The 13,302-nt window shown below is 55.6% G+C and overlaps 1 protein-coding gene across 3 annotated transcripts in view; it reads right to left on the bottom strand.

Moving 5' to 3' along the window:
• The window catches only part of MAPK8IP1 (mitogen-activated protein kinase 8 interacting protein 1), a 396,070-nt gene that overhangs the window by 277,373 nt on the left and 105,395 nt on the right, over positions 1-13,302 (bottom strand). Inside the window, exon 1 of one of the 3 annotated variants that reach the window (XM_086959645.1) lies at positions 10,302-10,418. The exons of 1 other annotated variant lie outside the window; for it this stretch is intronic. In XM_086959645.1, coding sequence (XP_086815771.1) covers positions 10,302-10,318 — 17 coding nt within the window. In that variant the 5' untranslated portion in view covers positions 10,319-10,418. Of the gene's footprint in view, positions 1-9,284; positions 9,789-10,301; positions 10,419-13,302 lie in introns of those variants that run through there. One more of the 3 variants, XM_086959642.1, reaches the window with a different exon arrangement.

The following is a 13,302-nucleotide window of genomic DNA, read 5'->3' as shown; positions in this document are numbered from 1 at the left end:
CTATGTGCCCAAGGATCTCAAAGGTCTAGCCCCAGTGGATTCCCCTGGCACCCGAGCGCCACCGCTTGAGAAGGGGACCAACGGTGTCTCTATGTGCCCAAGGATCTCAAAGGTCTAGCCCCAGTGGATTCCCCTGGCACCGAGCTCCACCGCTTGAGAAGGGGACCAACGGTGTCTCTATGTGCCCAAGGATCTCAAAGGTCTAGCCCCCAGTGGATTCCCCTGGCACCCGAGCGCCACCGCTTGAGAAGGGGACCAACGGTGTCTCTATGTGCCCAAGAATCTCAAAGGTCTAGGCCCCCAGTGGATTCCCCTGGCACCCGAGCGCCACCGCTTGAGAAGGGGACCAACGGTGTCTCTATGTGCCCAAGGATCTCAAAGGTCTAGACCCAGTGGATTCCCCTGGCACCCGAGCGCCACCGCTTGAGAAGGGGACCAACGGTGTCTCTATGAGCCCAAGGATCTCAAAGGTCTAGCCCCCCGTGGATTCCCCTGGCACCCGAGCGCCACCGCTTGAGAAGGGGACCAACGGTGTCTCTATGTGCCTAAGGATCTCAAAGGTCTAGCCCCAGTGGATTCCCCTGGCACCGAGCTCCACCACTTGAGAAGGGGACCAAAGGTGTCTCTATGTGCCCAAGGATCTCAAAGGTCTAGCCCCCGTGGATTCCCCTGGCACCCGAGCGCCACCGCTTGAGAAGGGGACCAACTGTGTCTCTATGTGCCCAAGGATCTCAAAGGTCTAGCCCCAGTGGATTCCCCTGGCACTGAGCTCCACCGCTTGAGAAGGGGACCAACAGTGTCTCTATGTGCCCAAGGATCACAAAGGTCTAGCCCCCAGTGGATTCCCCTGGCACCCGAGCGCCACCGCTTGAGAAGGGGACCAACGGTGTCTCTATGTGCCCAAGGATCTCAAAGGTCTAGGCCCCCAGTGGATTCCCTTGGCACCCGAGCGCCACCGCTTGAGAAGGGGACCAACGGTGTCTTTATGTGCCCAAGGATCTCAAAGGTCTGGCCCCCAGTGGATTCCCCTGGCACCCGAGCGCCACCGCTTGAGAAGGGGACCAACGGTGTCTCTATGTGCCCAAGGATCTCAAAGGTCTAGACCCAGTGGATTCCCCTGGCACCCGAGCGCCACCGCTTGAGAAGGGGACCAACGGTGTCTCTATATGCCCAAGGATCTCAAAGGTCTAGCCCCCAGTGGATTCCCCTGGCACCCGAGCGCCTCCGCTTGAGAAGGGGACCAACGGTGTCTCTATGTGCCCAAGGATCTCAAAGGTCTAGACCCAGTGGATTCCCCTGGCACCCGAGCGCCACCGCTTGAGAAGGGGACCAACGTTGTCTCTATGTGCCCAAGGATCTCAAAGGTCTAGCCCCCCGTGGATTCCCCTGGCACCCGAGCGCCACCGCTTGAGAAGGGGACCAACGGTGTCTCTATGTGCCCAGGGATCTCAAAGGTCTAGCCCCAGTGGATTCCCCTGGCACCGAGCTCCACCGCTTGAGAAGGGGACCAACAGTGTCTCTATGTGCCCAAGGATCACAAAGGTCTAGCCCCCAGTGGATTCCCCTGGCACCCGAGCGCCACCGCTTGAGAAGGGGACCAATGGTGTCCCTATGTGCCCAAGGATCTCAAAGGTCTAGGCCCCCAGTGGATTCCCCTGGCACCCGAGCCCCACCGCTTGAGAAGGGGACCAACGGTGTCTCTATGTGCCCAAGGATCTCAAAGGTCTAGCCCCCAGTGGATTCCCCTGGCACCCGAGCGCCACCGCTTGAGAAGGGGACCAACGGTGTCTCTATGTGCCCAAGGATCTCAAAGGTCTAGCCCCCAGTGGATTCCCCTGGCACCCGAGCGCCACCGCTTGAGAAGGGGACCAACGGTGTCTCTATGTGCCCAAGGATCTCAAAGGTCTAGCCCCAGTGGATTCCCCTGGCACCGAGCTCCACCGCTTGAGAAGGGGACCAACGGTGTCTCTATGTGCCCAAGGATCTCAAAGGTCTAGACCCAGTGGATTCCCCTGGCACCCGAGCGCCACCGCTTGAGAAGGGGACCAACGGTGTCTCTATGTGCCCAAGGATCTCAAAGGTCTAGCCCCCAGTGGATTCCCCTGGCACCCGAGCGCCACCGCTTGAGAAGGGGACCAACGGTGTCTCTATGTGCCCAAGGATCTCAAAGGACTAGCCCCCAGTGGATTCCCCTGGGACCGAGCGCCACCGCTTGAGAAGGGGACCAACGGTGTCTCTATGTGCCCAAGGATCTCAAAGGTCTAGACCCAGTGGATTCCCCTGGCACCGAGCTCCACCGCTTGAGAAGGGGACCAACGGTGTCTCTATGTGCCCATGGATTTCAAAGGTCTAGCCCCCAGTGGATTCCCCTGGCACCGAGCTCCACCGCTTGAGAAGGGGACCAACGGTGTCTCTATGTGCCCAAGGATCTCAAAGGTCTAGCCCCAGTGGATTCCCCTGGCACCCGAGCGCCACCGCTTGAGAAGGGGACCAACGGTGTCTCTATGTGCCCAAGGATCTCAAAGGTCTAGCCCCAGTGGATTCCCCTGTCACCCGAGCTCCACCGCTTGAGAAGGGGACCAACGGCGTCTCTATGTGCCCAAGGATCTCAAAGGTCTAGCCCCCAGTGGATTCCCTTGGCACCCGAGTGCCACCGCTTGAGAAGGGGACCAACGGCGTCTCTATGTGCCCAAGGATCTCAAAGGTCTAGGCCCCCAGTGGATTCCCCTGGCACCCGAGCGCCACAGCTTGAGAAGGGGACCAACGGTGTCTCTATGTGCCCAAGGATCTCAAAGGTCTAGCCCCCAGTGGATTCCCCTGGCACCCGAGCGCCACTGCTTGAGAAGGGGACCAACTGTGTCTCTATGTGCCCAAGGATCTCAAAGGTCTAGCCCCCAGTGGATTCCCCTGGCACCCGAGCGCCACCGCTTGAGAAGGGGACCAACGGTGTCTCTATGTGCCCAAGGATCTCAAAGGTCTAGCCCCAGTGGATTCCCCTGGCACCAAGCTCCACCGCTTGAGAAGGGGACCAACGGTGTCTCTATGTGCCCAAGGATCTCAAAGGTCTAGACCCAGTGGATTCCCCTGGCACCCGAGCGCCACCGCTTGAGAAGGGGACCAACGGTGTCTCTATGTGCCCAAGGATCTCAAAGGTCTAGCCCCCAGTGGATTCCCCTGGCACCCGAGCGCCACCGCTTGAGAAGGGGACCAACGGTGTCTCTATGTGCCCAAGGATCTCAAAGGTCTAGCCCCCAGTGGATTCCCCTGGGACCGAGCGCCACCGCTTGAGAAGGGGACCAATGGTGTCTCTATGTGCCCAAGGATCTCAAAGGTCTAGACCCAGTGGATTCCCCTGGCACCGAGCTCACCGCTTGAGAAGGGGACCAACGGTGTCTCTATGTGCCCATGGATCTCAAAGGTCTAGCCCCCAGTGGATTCCCCTGGCACCGAGCTCCACCGCTTGAGAAGGGGACCAACGGTGTCTCTATGTGCCCTAGGATCTCAAAGGTCTAGCCCCAGTGGATTCCCCTGGCACCCGAGCGCCACCGCTTGAGAAGGGGACCAACGGTGTCTCTATGTGCCCAAGGATCTCAAAGGTCTAGCCCCAGTGGATTCCCCTGGCACCCGAGCTCCACCGCTTGAGAAGGGGACCAACGGCGTCTCTATGTGCCCAAGGATCTCAAAGGTCTAGCCCCAGTGGATTCCCCTGGCACCCGAGCGCCACCGCTTGAGAAGGGGACCAACAGCGTCTCTATGTGCCCAAGGATCTCAAAGGTCTAGCCCCAGTGAATTCCCCTGGCACCGAGCTCCACCGCTTGAGAAGGGGACCAACGGTGTCTCTATGTGCCCAAGGATCTCAAAGGTCTAGCCCCCAGTGGATTCCCCTGGCACCCGAGCGCCACCGCTTGAGAAGGGGACCAACGGTGTCTCTATGTGCCCAAGGATCTCAAAGGTCTAGCCCCAGTGGATTCCCCTGGCACCGAGCTCCACCGCTTGAGAAGGGGACCAACGGTGTCTCTATGTGCCCAAGGATCTCAAAGGTCTAGCCCCCAGTGGATTCCCCTGGCACCCGAGCGCCACCGCTTGAGAAGGGGACCAACGGTGTCTCTATGTGCCCATGGATCTCAAAGGTCTAGCCCCCAGTGGATTCCCCTGGCACCCGAGCGCCACCGCTTGAGAAGGGGACCAACGGTGTCTCTATGTGCCCAAGGATCTCAAAGGTCTAGCCCCCAGTGGATTCCCCTGGCACCCGAGCGGCACCGCTTGAGAAGGGGACCAACGGTGTCTCTATGTGCCCAAGGATCTCAAAGGTCTAGACCCAGTGGATTCCCCTGGCACCCGAGCGCCACCGCTTGAGAAGGGGACCAACGGTGTCTCTATGTGCCCAAGGATCTCAAAGGTCTAGCCCCCAGTGGATTCCCCTGTCACCCGAGCGCCACCGCTTGAGAAGGGGACCAACTGTGTCTCTATGTGCCCAAGGATCTCATAGGTCTAGCCCCAGTGGATTCCCCTGGCACCCGAGCGGCACCGCTTGAGAAGGGGACCAACGGTGTCTCTATGTGCCCAAGGATCTCAAAGGTCTAGCCCCAGTGGATTCCCCTGGCACCCGAACTCCACCGCTTGAGAAGGGGACCAACGGTGTCTCTATGTGCCCAAGGATCTCAAAGGTCTAGCCCCAGTGGATTCCCCTGGCACCCGAGCGCCACCGCTTGAGAAGGGGACCAACGGTGTCTCTATGTGCCCAAGGATCTCAAAGGTCTAGCCCCAGTGGATTCCCCTGGCACCCGAGCGGCACCGCTTGAGAAGGGGACCAACGGTGTCTCTATGTGCCCAAGGATCTCAAAGGTCTAGCCCCAGTGGATTCCCCTGGCACCCGAGCGGCACCGCTTGAGAAGGGGACCAACGGTGTCTCTATGTGCCCAAGGATCTCAAAGGTCTGGCCCCCAGTGGACTCCCCTGGACTGGTTCCCCAGTACCAGCTTGCAGCCTCTTTGTAACTGGATCGTGCTTCCTTTGTAGTGAATGGGACACTTGATGTTGTGACACACCTCTACACCTTGGCGCCCCAAAGCCTCCGGAGGTGACCTGTGGGTGTGGCCTTGGACCTTGCCCCATACTCCCCTTAGGTCCTGGAGAACAGTCCTGTGAGTTGCTGCTAAGCGCAGGACGCAGGACATGTTTTTCCTCCACAGGATAACATTACTGATCCAGAAATCACAGAGTCCATTTATGAAAACTGTAAAAATGTATCTCTGGAAAAGCACCCGATTCCTATGATCTCGGTTTCTAAATTCATATAGAAGTATGTGTTATTTTTATAAATTGGTGTTGGATTTCTTTATTGTGTGGGTGTCTCATTTACTGCCTTTGTGTATGCAATAAATGCTTAAAACTACCCTCTGATATGCATAACTGCTCGCCCACACTGCCACAAAAGAGTTCATTAGGGGTGTCAATTGCGCCCTTGTAATCCTTTTGGGGTTTGCCACGATTCTTTACACAGTGCACCTCTTTTGGTCTTTAGCTCCCTAAATTACATCACAGAAACACTACTGCGCACATTTATGCGCGTACCAACCATGACCAAACCGAACACAGTCTCACTGCTTGCTTGGCACTTACAGATGTTCACCTCCATGAAGTGGACCTCATAAGTGTATTCATTCAGACAAGTCACGCGACATAGACGTTGGCCAAGGCTGAGGCCCTAAACAAACAATGGCAAAGACAACAGATCTGACAACCGAAAGGGCCTCCCCAGTCACTGGTGAGTCTTACAAGCACTCACCCTTTCACTTGTGCGTCCACTCAACACCACACCGACTCACTCCTCATTCGCATGTGCACAACAAAACACACACAAACACTACAAATGCAAGATACATTTAAAAGACTAAAAGTAGCAAAAATGCTACTGCATAACCATGGAAGGCATGTGCTTGTGATCACAAAGACAAAATTAAACATAACACTGCGCTGGCCTATTGTAATACATACAGTATTATTGTTTTAAAATACAAACATGGCGGCCATATTTAGGAGTAACATGTCAGCCATCTTGGAACAGTGAACAAATACACAGGCTTTAGCACAGTGTAATAACAACCCAGCATCAAAGGCACATCTACTTTACAGAATGATCTTCACAATATATAGGTCAGGCCTCCTGTCTTTTCCCATCATTTTCATATTAAACCGATCAGAGCTATTGCACCTGTCATAACGTTTCCCAATCAACCAATCAGGCCTGTAGCAGCGACAAACCACCACAAGCGACTCAGGCCTGCTGCAACAAGGAAACCAGCAAGAAGACAGTCCTAAAATCCCAACTATGTACACAGTGACAGTTGGCAAAACAATACACTGCTCGTCTTAAGAGGGCCCAACACAGATTATCACAGTGGGGTTTTCTAACTTTAGGACAGGGTTAACCAGCATCAAAACCCTTTCTTAATCGGATCATCTGTGAGAACATATCTGTCTCCGGGTTTTTCACACTGGATAATAACAGCCCACCATTAACGGCCTATTGGCCTTGACATATGCTTTTCACAATAATGCTCTCGTGACTCGTGGCTCCAAATACACCCCAACTTGCTGCTACGTCATCTACTCATGACTGGACTCTGGGCCCTGGCCACGAAGAGAAGTCCTGGGAAGCGCCGCCTCCAAAGCCCGAATCCACCGCCCGTGGGTCTGCGAGCTTGTAAATACTACAGGATTCATTTGTTGCAAGAAATGATAAACTCGGTTTGGCTACTGCTGTTGTTATTAGGGTCCGCGTGACCTACAGACATTCAACCTCGGTTTCCTCAGTCTCTGTTTATCTTTGTTTCTCTCTTACTATCTTAGCACCAAGATACCTTTTAGGTGCAGGACAAATCTATTTATTAATTCATTCACAACCCTATTGTAACTTATGCTGTGCGTACATAGCGCGCAACCAGCCATCAGATCGGCCTCGCAGCACATCTGCTGGACAGAGACCACCAAACCCCTCCCAGAGACTGGGCGGGCTTCACACTCAAAGCTGAGGTGCAAACTGCAATACACTGTTTATGAAGGAACATGTATGTATAGCATACATCAGTGTACATTTCCAACAGCATCTAGGCGCTTTTGGATGAAAGTAACAGGGTGATGCATGCATTCATATGTAAACATCGGATCATGTGCACAGTGTGAAGTTATGAATAAATTTACATGTTTGCTCAGCAATGAAACATACATGAAGGAAAGCTGGGTGTGCACGCCCCGTTTATATCTGAAACTCATACAGAGTTAAACACAGTGTTTCGATGCACGTAAAGAAGCGCTATGTATGATCTTGATTTTATTCAGCGCGTGAATGTTGAGGTATGTATTGCAATGCACAGTCAAACCCCCGTTTCTTTTAGTGTCCGCGGGACGTCGCCCCAGCAGCAGCACCGCCCACAAAACCGAAATAAAATAACCATCTTCACAAAGAGACAGGATGAAAAATCTTTAGATTTCATTTGACTTTGTCGCACTCAAACAGCATAAAACGACTTTAAGGGACTGATTTGAGCACTTTTTGTTGATAATTGTGATTCCATTTATATAGTGCCTGCTACCTCTGATTAGGTTTTGAAGCCCTTTCTGGTGGGGAGCACGCTACTCCAGACCCCAAACAGGGTTAGTGGTGAATTAGTACAGGGAAATATGAAATTAATTTGAGATGTGGACACGTGAGTCTGTTATTTGGATTGAAAAGGAATAGTGGAGGGAGGGAAGAGGGAAGGGTCTAGAAAGGTTTTTGGGGAGTTCTTAGTGGGGGCGGGGGGGGGGGAGTAAAGGGGAGATGGAGGGGGTAGAGTCAGAGGGAAGGGTTTAGAAAGGCTTGTTTTGGAGATCTGAGTAGTAAAAGAGGTACGAGATGAGGCAAGGAGGGAAGAGTCTGAAAAAGGTTATTTTGGGGATCATAGTATTAGAATGGGGTACGGGATGAGTCAGAGTGGAGATAAATAATATATTGAGAGAGGTATAGAGTGAGAAATCGGGTATGGAGATGCTGAATTAGAAGTAAAGTAATAAATATAAAGATACATAGGTACATGGAAGGTATATAGGTACAGAGAGATAGATAGATAGATAGATAGATAGATAGATAGATAGATAGATAGATAGATAGATAGATAGATAGATAGATAAACTCAGACTTTCAAGTGTTGCCGTACTTTGAGTAAATATATTTGTTTTTATATATTTTTGTAATTCAATATTGAAACAATTCTAAACAGTTATGTTAAAAGGTTTCCCTATTCATGCAGTCACCTATATACATGTTAAACATAGAATGATATAGCCATAAGAATATGTACATTTTAAAGCAGAAATAACGAATATCTGTATATTTATAAACAGAATGAGTTTGAAACTACAAAGTGCAGCTCGCGATCGCATTTTGTTAAAATAAGGAGCGAACCTCAAAGCTGCCCCTCCATGAGGATGCTGAGAGTTGAGGGGGGGGGGGGGGGGGGCGGTGACCCCGTGACCCTTATTTTTACCTCTCCTCCTCGAGGAAGGTATGGGTGACGCCCCCATCTCTAGACATTCCATGGAGGCTCGTGCACCCCCTGAAACCAGGTACATCCTCAGCCCCCCCAAAAAGGCGTGACTCCGGGGACATAAAGCAAACGCCGACCCCCTCCTAAACTTGGTGGGGGCTATCAGGGTTCGCATAATCTGACCTCCTCTTATATATGAAACCCCAGGGTTGAGTTGTTTGTGGGCGCTGCTGACCCCCCCCCCACCCCCCACCGTTAAGTTAATGATGACGCTCAACTACTGTTTATCGCAGCCCACGTCAGACCCCCCCCTCCACCCCCCGCCCGTCACCCTCTCACCCCTGATCCTCAGATGCTCTCCCGAGCCTACCTCAGACCTTCATCCTACTCAGGCCACAAGAGACCCCCTCATCGCTCGGGCCACCCCTGAACCCACAGTACGACTCCCCGTCTACTGTCCTAGGACAGCCCCCACCCCCCACCTCCCCCACCACTCCCAGTGCAGTGCCCCCACCCCTTACCGTCTACCCCAACCCAGTAACCCCCTCCCCACCGACCATCCCTCTTAGGGTCCCCACAGAGCCTAGAAACCCCAGCCTCCTACCACCTACACCTGCCCCCCCCCCCCATGCGCGGTCACCACCTCCACACAGCCCACCTCAGACCCCATTACACCTTCCCTCCTACCGCCTCCACCCGCTCCTCCCCGGTGCCCCCCATCGCACCTCCCCCCCACAGACCCCAGTACCCCCCTACCATCTCTCCCACTGGTCCTCCAGCCAGCCCTCCTCGTCCTCGCCCGGCTCCATCTCCAGGTGCATGGGAGGGGGGGGGGCGGTGCCAGGCGGAGGCGCCCCTGGGACCTGCTGCGGCGCTCACAGGGCGTGTGTGCAGGGGAGCCGGGAGCGGCGAGCGGGGAGGGCCGTGGAGCGCCGGGAGGGGGAGGGAGGGAAGGCTGAGTGCAGGGCGGCCTGGCACAGGGAGCAGGTCCGATGCAGGCCGGGGGCTGGTGCAGCAGGGCGGGGGCTGAGTGCAGGGCCGGCTGGCACTGAGAGCGGGTCCGATGCAGGCCGGGGCCGGTGCAGAACCCGCAGTAGGTTCAGGTCATGATGCAGGGTGGGGGCGTCATGGTGCAGGCTGGGGGCCGGTGCAGAACCGGTAGCAGGTTCAGGTATGATGCAGGGCGGGGCGGGTGCAGGGTGGGGGCTGACTGTAGAACCGGGGCCGGTGCAGTAACGGGCACTGGATCAGGTCCGATGCAGGCCGGTGCTAGGGTGCAGGACTGGTGGGGCGGGGGGGGGGGGGGGCATGGCGAAACGCTTGGGACTGGGGCTGGATAGTATACTACAGGCCATCGGTGGGGTGAAACTCTGGGGATCGTGCATGTTGTGTGTTTGTATGTTGTATGTATTAATGTATGTATGCATGCATTAATGTATGGTTGTATGTATCTATGCATGCATGTATATATGTATGTATGTTTGCCGAGCTAAAAGGCAGCGGCGCACATGGTGGTGTGTTGTCAGGGGTCTTGGGTCACATAAGTGACTGGCAGCAGACGGTGGGGGGGGGGGGGTCGTTAAGTCTGCGTGGGAAGGGTTTGTCAGGTCTCCACCCCAGCCCCACCATCCCACCCTGGTGGCACCGGTAGTGACGCCCGAGGTCCTCCATACAAAGCTCGCCCAGATCTGAGAGGGGGGGGGGGGGGGGGCGGGGAGGATAGTAAAGTCCTAGGCACAACTCGGTGTGGGGGGGGGGGGGGGGTCACCGTACCTGCCCCGTCGCCCCATAGGTGGCGCATGATGGTGGCATGCAGGAGGGGCTGGGTGCAGGGCACTGGGTGGTATCGGGGCTGGACCCTCCTCAGCCCACCCCTGCCCCTCCACAAGAGGCGCTGTCGGTCCTGTCTGGGAACAGAGCGCTGTTGTCTATTTTCTCTTGGGAGTGGGGGTGGGGGGAGGGGTTCCGCCTCTGCTAGGGTATCATGTTAGCTAGCCCTGCCCACCCCCTCGGCGGGTGGCAGAGATGCTGGCAGTGCCCACAGGCAGCTCTGCTCACACTCCGGCCCGGCAGCCCGTTCTCACTGCAGAGAGGGCATTAAAGATGCATGGAGGCAGCGGTCACAGAGAGTGCAGGGGGGCAGGCAGGGACATGGGGGGGGGGGGAGGCAGAGGGAGACTGGGACAGCCAGACACAGGCATTGACTGCCAGAGACAGCCAGAGGGAGCTAGGGACTGCCAGAGGGAGCTAAGGACAGCCAGGGGGAGCCAGAGACTGCCAGAGGGAGCTAGGGACTGCCAGAGGGAGCCTGAGACTGCCAGAGGGAGCTAAGGAGTGCCAGGGGGAGGGACAGTGTCAGCGGTCACGGGCAAGGAGAGGCAAAGCCGAGGCAAGCAGACACAGTAAGAGAGGGTGCAGGGTCGCCAGTCCCGAGGGAGCAAAGGGCAGAGGGCACTGTCAGGTGCAGGGAGTGACCCCGGTACTGCCAGGGACAGCCTCATATCGTCAGAGTTGAAGAAACGAGACAGCCTCGGAGAAGAGGAGGCAAGGCCAGAGAGAGGCAGATAGGCACAGCAAGAGAGAGGCTGAGAGATGCCAGCGGTCCTGCGAGGTAAGAGGTGCGGGCACTGCCAGGCGCAGACGGTGAGACAGGTGCTGGCACGGAGAGCATCAGACAGTCAGAGATATGAGACATTCACAGACAAGAAGAGGCAACGCCAGAGAGACAGGGGCAGGCACAGCAAGAGAGAGGCAGACAGGCACAGCAAAAAAGAGGCTGAGAGATGTGAGCGGTCCTGGGAGGCAAGAGGTGCGGGCACTGCCAGGCGCAGACGGTGAGACAGGTGCTGCCACGGAGAGCATCACACAGTCAGAGCTATGAGACAGTCACAGACGAGAAGAGGCTATGCCAGAGAGAGGCGGGCTCTGCAAGAGAGAGGATGAGAGATGTGTGACGTCAGCGGTGCAGGTGGAGACCAGAGCTGCGGGCACTGCCAGGTATTGGTTGGGAGACGCCAAGCCATGGACAGCCAGGCACAGCCAGGCAGACGGGCGGAGAGAGCACGCGCACTGGAAATATGTGGAATTTTAGGAATGACTTGGTTGACTGAGTTATGCGGCAAGGACAGGCACATGATAGAATATGCCACACATTCCGTCGCATTACGATCACAATGTTTTGAAATTTTAATGTACTTTGTTACAACAAAATATACTAAAAAAATCCGTCTGACTGGCTACCACGTGAAAGTGAAAAATAGAACTTTTGTTTAAAGTTGTAAACATGGGTGTTGCGCGCATAGAAACAGAACGTGTGTCAGGCCTTTCATGTGGCACTCTCTTCATGCTCAGCGGTGAAACGGACTCACGAGCCTCCCCTGTGCCAGCTCCAACACTTTTATTGGTGCATTCTTGGTGCGTGTGAAGACACGGTCACGAGGGTGTTTTATGTGGACCCTGGACAGCTCTACAGGGCCACTCCGGGAGGGATAGGGGGATTATAATGAATATTCACAGGCGCCCCCCATAAACCTCACATTCCCTGCTCACTCGAAGGAGGACTGCTGATGGGTGCGTAGGGTGACCCTACCACGAACCCACGAATGTCAGAACGTTGTGCCACAGATCCTAGGGTTCCACAGAGCCATCAACCACTCAGAACATTTGTAAAGCGCACTAGTCACCCGTGAGGGTCTCAAGGCGCTGGGGGGCGGGGGGGGGGGGGGGGGGGGGGTTGCCGAGGGAAGATGCTACTGCTTGAATCGCCAGGTCTTGAGCAGTCTTCTGAAGGTTAGTAGGTCCTGGGTCTGCTGTAGGAGGGTGTTGCAGGTCTTGGCGGCGAGGTGGGAGAGAGGTCGCTCTTCGGATGCGGGGGAACGGCGGCAAAGGTGTGGTCGGCGGAGCGGAGCTGGCGGTTGGGGGTGTAGAAGGTGAAGCGTCTGTTGAGGTAGGCTGGTCCGGTGTTGTGGAGTGCTTTGTGAGCGTGGGTGAGAAGCTTGAAGATGATCCTCTTGTTGACGGGGAGCCAGGGAGCCAGTGCAGGTTTCTAAGGTGGGGTGTGATGTGGCTGCGGCGGGGGGGGGGGTCGAGGATCAAGCACGCAGAGGCGTTTTGTATGCATTTTAGTCGTTTCAGGAGTTTGGCCGAGGCTCCTGCGTAGATGGCATTGCCGTAGTCCAGTCTGCTGCTGACGAGGGCCTGGGTGACCGTTCTTCTTGTACGGTCGGGATCCATCTATAGATCTTGCGGAGCATGCGGAGGGTGTTGAAGCAGGAGGATGAGACGGCGTTGACTTGCTTGGTCATGGAGGCTGTTGAGTCGAGGATGAACCCCAGGTTCCGTGCGTGGTTGGTGGGTGATGGTGCTGCTTCCAGTGTGGTCGCCCACCAGAAGTCGTCCCAGGCCGAGTGAGTGGAGCCGAGGATGAGGACTTCTGTCTTGTCCAAGTTCAGCTTCAGACCAGTGTTCTTCATCCACTCAGCGATGGCTTTCATTCCTTCGTGGAGGTTGGTTTTGGCGGCGAGGGGGTTTCCTTGGTGAGGGAGAGGATCAGCTGGGTGTCGTTGGCACAGAAGATGATGCTGAGGTCGTGAGGTCGGGCGACGTGGCCGAGCGGTGCCATGTAGATGATGAACAAAGTCGGGGTGAGGGATGAACTCTGGGGTACGCCGCAGATGATCTGGTGGCTTCGGAATGGAAAGGGGGTGGCGGACGCTCAGGGTTCTGTTGGAGAGGAAGGACCTGGTCCATTCCAGAGCCTTGTCTCGGATCCCAG

The sequence above is a fragment of the Lissotriton vulgaris genome, chromosome 2_2 (assembly GCF_964263255.1).
Source record: "Lissotriton vulgaris chromosome 2_2, aLisVul1.2, whole genome shotgun sequence".
Taxonomy (NCBI): Eukaryota; Metazoa; Chordata; class Amphibia; order Caudata; family Salamandridae; genus Lissotriton; species Lissotriton vulgaris.
This window is presented reverse-complemented; position numbering and strand designations above follow the sequence as displayed.